Source organism: Plasmodium reichenowi, chromosome 4 (assembly GCF_001601855.1).
Source record: "Plasmodium reichenowi strain SY57 chromosome 4, whole genome shotgun sequence".
NCBI classification, from domain to species: domain Eukaryota; phylum Apicomplexa; class Aconoidasida; order Haemosporida; family Plasmodiidae; genus Plasmodium; species Plasmodium reichenowi.
The window spans coordinates 127,226-129,725 of record NC_033649.1 but is presented as its reverse complement, the minus strand read 5'-3'; the positions used below and the strand labels follow the sequence as shown (position 1 = coordinate 129,725).

Below are 2,500 nucleotides of genomic sequence, written 5' to 3'. Positions count from 1 at the left end.
TATTTTTTTTTTTTTTTTCACCGTGTCAATGTCTATCATCGCTAAATGCTCATCATTGTCATCAAAATTTTTATGGATATTATTTATGTCTATTTTTTTGGTGCTGCCACTTTTTGATTTGTCCTTCCAAATTTCGAGACCATCATGTATGAACATGCATTCACTAGGGCACGCATATTTTTGCGCTAAAATAAAAAAAAATAAACATATATATATATATATATATACACACATATATATATATTTATATATTTGTTAATTTTTTACTTTTATAAAATGATAATTGGACCTTGCACACTTCTTGTCCGTCCTTTATACACACAAACCTAGAGCAACATTTTCCACAAAAAAAAAAAATTAATGTAATATGGGTAATAATATATACGTTCATATGAAATGTATATATATTACATATATATGTATATATATATATATATATATATAGATATATATGTATGTATATATTTGGTTTTACCATTCATTTTTTGGAAAACATTTTGATATTATGGTGGCATTGATATCTATTTTGATTTCTCCTATATGAACTTTTTTTGTTAGTTTTGTTGTAAATAAATTAATTCTTATAACTTCATCACATTGTCGTATTTTTATGTCAATCCTCTGATCAACGTATATCCTATTTTTTTTATTCGTCTCTATATCTAAAATGAAGATATAAAAGAATAAATAAATAAATAAATAAATATATATATATATATATGTGTGTATACTTATAAGGATTATATAATCACGTATTTTATTTAATTAGTGCTTATAATACAGAAACGTAAAAAAAATTTCATAAGACAATAGAATGGTTTATATATATTATTTTTTTTTACCATCAGTAGTAAAGTCATATTTATCCGTGTTAACTATAATGTATATATGTTTGTATTTGTTTATGTTAAATATTTCATTTATTTTTATGAGCAAATAAAATGTCCTATAATTATGTAATCCAGTATAATAATACATGGATGCTACACCAAAAAAAAAAAAAAAAAAATAAAATAAAATAATATAAATATTTATATATTTATACATTTATACATTTATATATTTATACATTTATATATTTATATATTCTTTTTAATCTCACAAAATGGCTCGAAATCACTTATATGTGGACATGTTCTTTTATAACTTTTAATCACATATTTGATAAACCTTGTTGATAAATTATTAAATTTGTTTTTAAAAATGTTCAAAATAAAATTCGTTCCTAGCATTTCTTTCTTTTTCTATTTTTTTTAAATTTTATTTTTTATAATGGACAACCTAATTTTGCATCATCAAAGATAAAATTAAATTAATATTTTTCTTAAGAGAAGAATAAAAAAAATCAAAGTGGAGAATTTCTTTTTAATATACATATATATATAATATATATATATAATATATATTGAATATAATATAATAATAGAACAGTTCTATGTTGATCTTTTTCTTTTTATTTTATTATATATATATTTTTTTTTCTTTTCTTTTAATTTTACTTTTATTTTATTTTTATTTTTTTTATTTTTTTTATTTTTTTTTATTTTTTTTCCTAGTTGCTGATTTCCACAAAATGTGCACGTTACAACATTTTAAATTTTACATTGTTCCCATCTATAATATTATATATATTAAATATTATTTGTTCAATGTTATAACATATATATATATATATATATTATATCTTTTCAAGTACACATAACATACTTATTTATTATATATATATATATGTGTATGTTTTTTTTTTTTTTTTTGAATTTTTTTACTTTTTTAATATTTATTAATGAACAGAAAAAAAAAAAAAAAATTAAAGAAATGAAATTAATTCTTGGCGCACACACTTTAAAAATTAAAAAGAATATAAATAAATTAATTAATTAATAAAAGACAAGCATATTATAATATATATAATATAACCTCTGGGAATTATTCAACTTGATAGACCTATCAAAATAAATTTTATTCATACATTTATAAAATACATAAAATACATTAGAAATATATATATATATATATATTTATGTATACATATATATTTTATAAGAGATATATCATTTTTAAAGGAGAAAATATTCTTTTAATATTTCTACTTTCTTGAATATAAAAAAAAGGAAAACAAAAATACAGAAACCATATTATATATACATATTTATAAAAAGAGGAAAAGCAAATTGTTACATAAAAGGAAGTATACATATACTTCTATACTTTAGTGTGTTGTCCTATTTTATAATATCATGAATTGATGTATAACACTATATATTATATATATATATATATATATTTATTTATGGGAAAATGTTTATATTAACTTGGTATGTATATTTATAAAAAAGATATAATATATAAATATATAATATCTTTAAGGAATATATATATATAAACATACATTTTTATGAGGATATTTCTTATATTTTTAATATAATATATATATATATAATATATTTATATTTATTTATTTACTTATATATTAATTTTACCTAGAACGTACTTTATGAAA

At 17.6% G+C, this 2,500-nt stretch overlaps 1 protein-coding gene across 1 annotated transcript in view; it reads right to left on the bottom strand.

The window, feature by feature from the left end:
* Positions 1 to 1,232, bottom strand: part of PRSY57_0402800 (ag-1 blood stage membrane protein-like protein) — a gene marked incomplete at both ends in the record, with an annotated part of 2,668 nt that extends 1,436 nt beyond the window's left edge. Inside the window, 5 exons of the mRNA XM_012905892.2 lie at positions 22 to 185; positions 268 to 326; positions 476 to 662; positions 843 to 983; positions 1,103 to 1,232. Coding sequence (XP_012761346.2) covers positions 22 to 185; positions 268 to 326; positions 476 to 662; positions 843 to 983; positions 1,103 to 1,232 — 681 coding nt within the window. The remainder of the gene's footprint in view (positions 1 to 21; positions 186 to 267; positions 327 to 475; positions 663 to 842; positions 984 to 1,102) is intronic.
* Between the last annotated feature and the right edge of the window lie 1,268 nt (positions 1,233 to 2,500).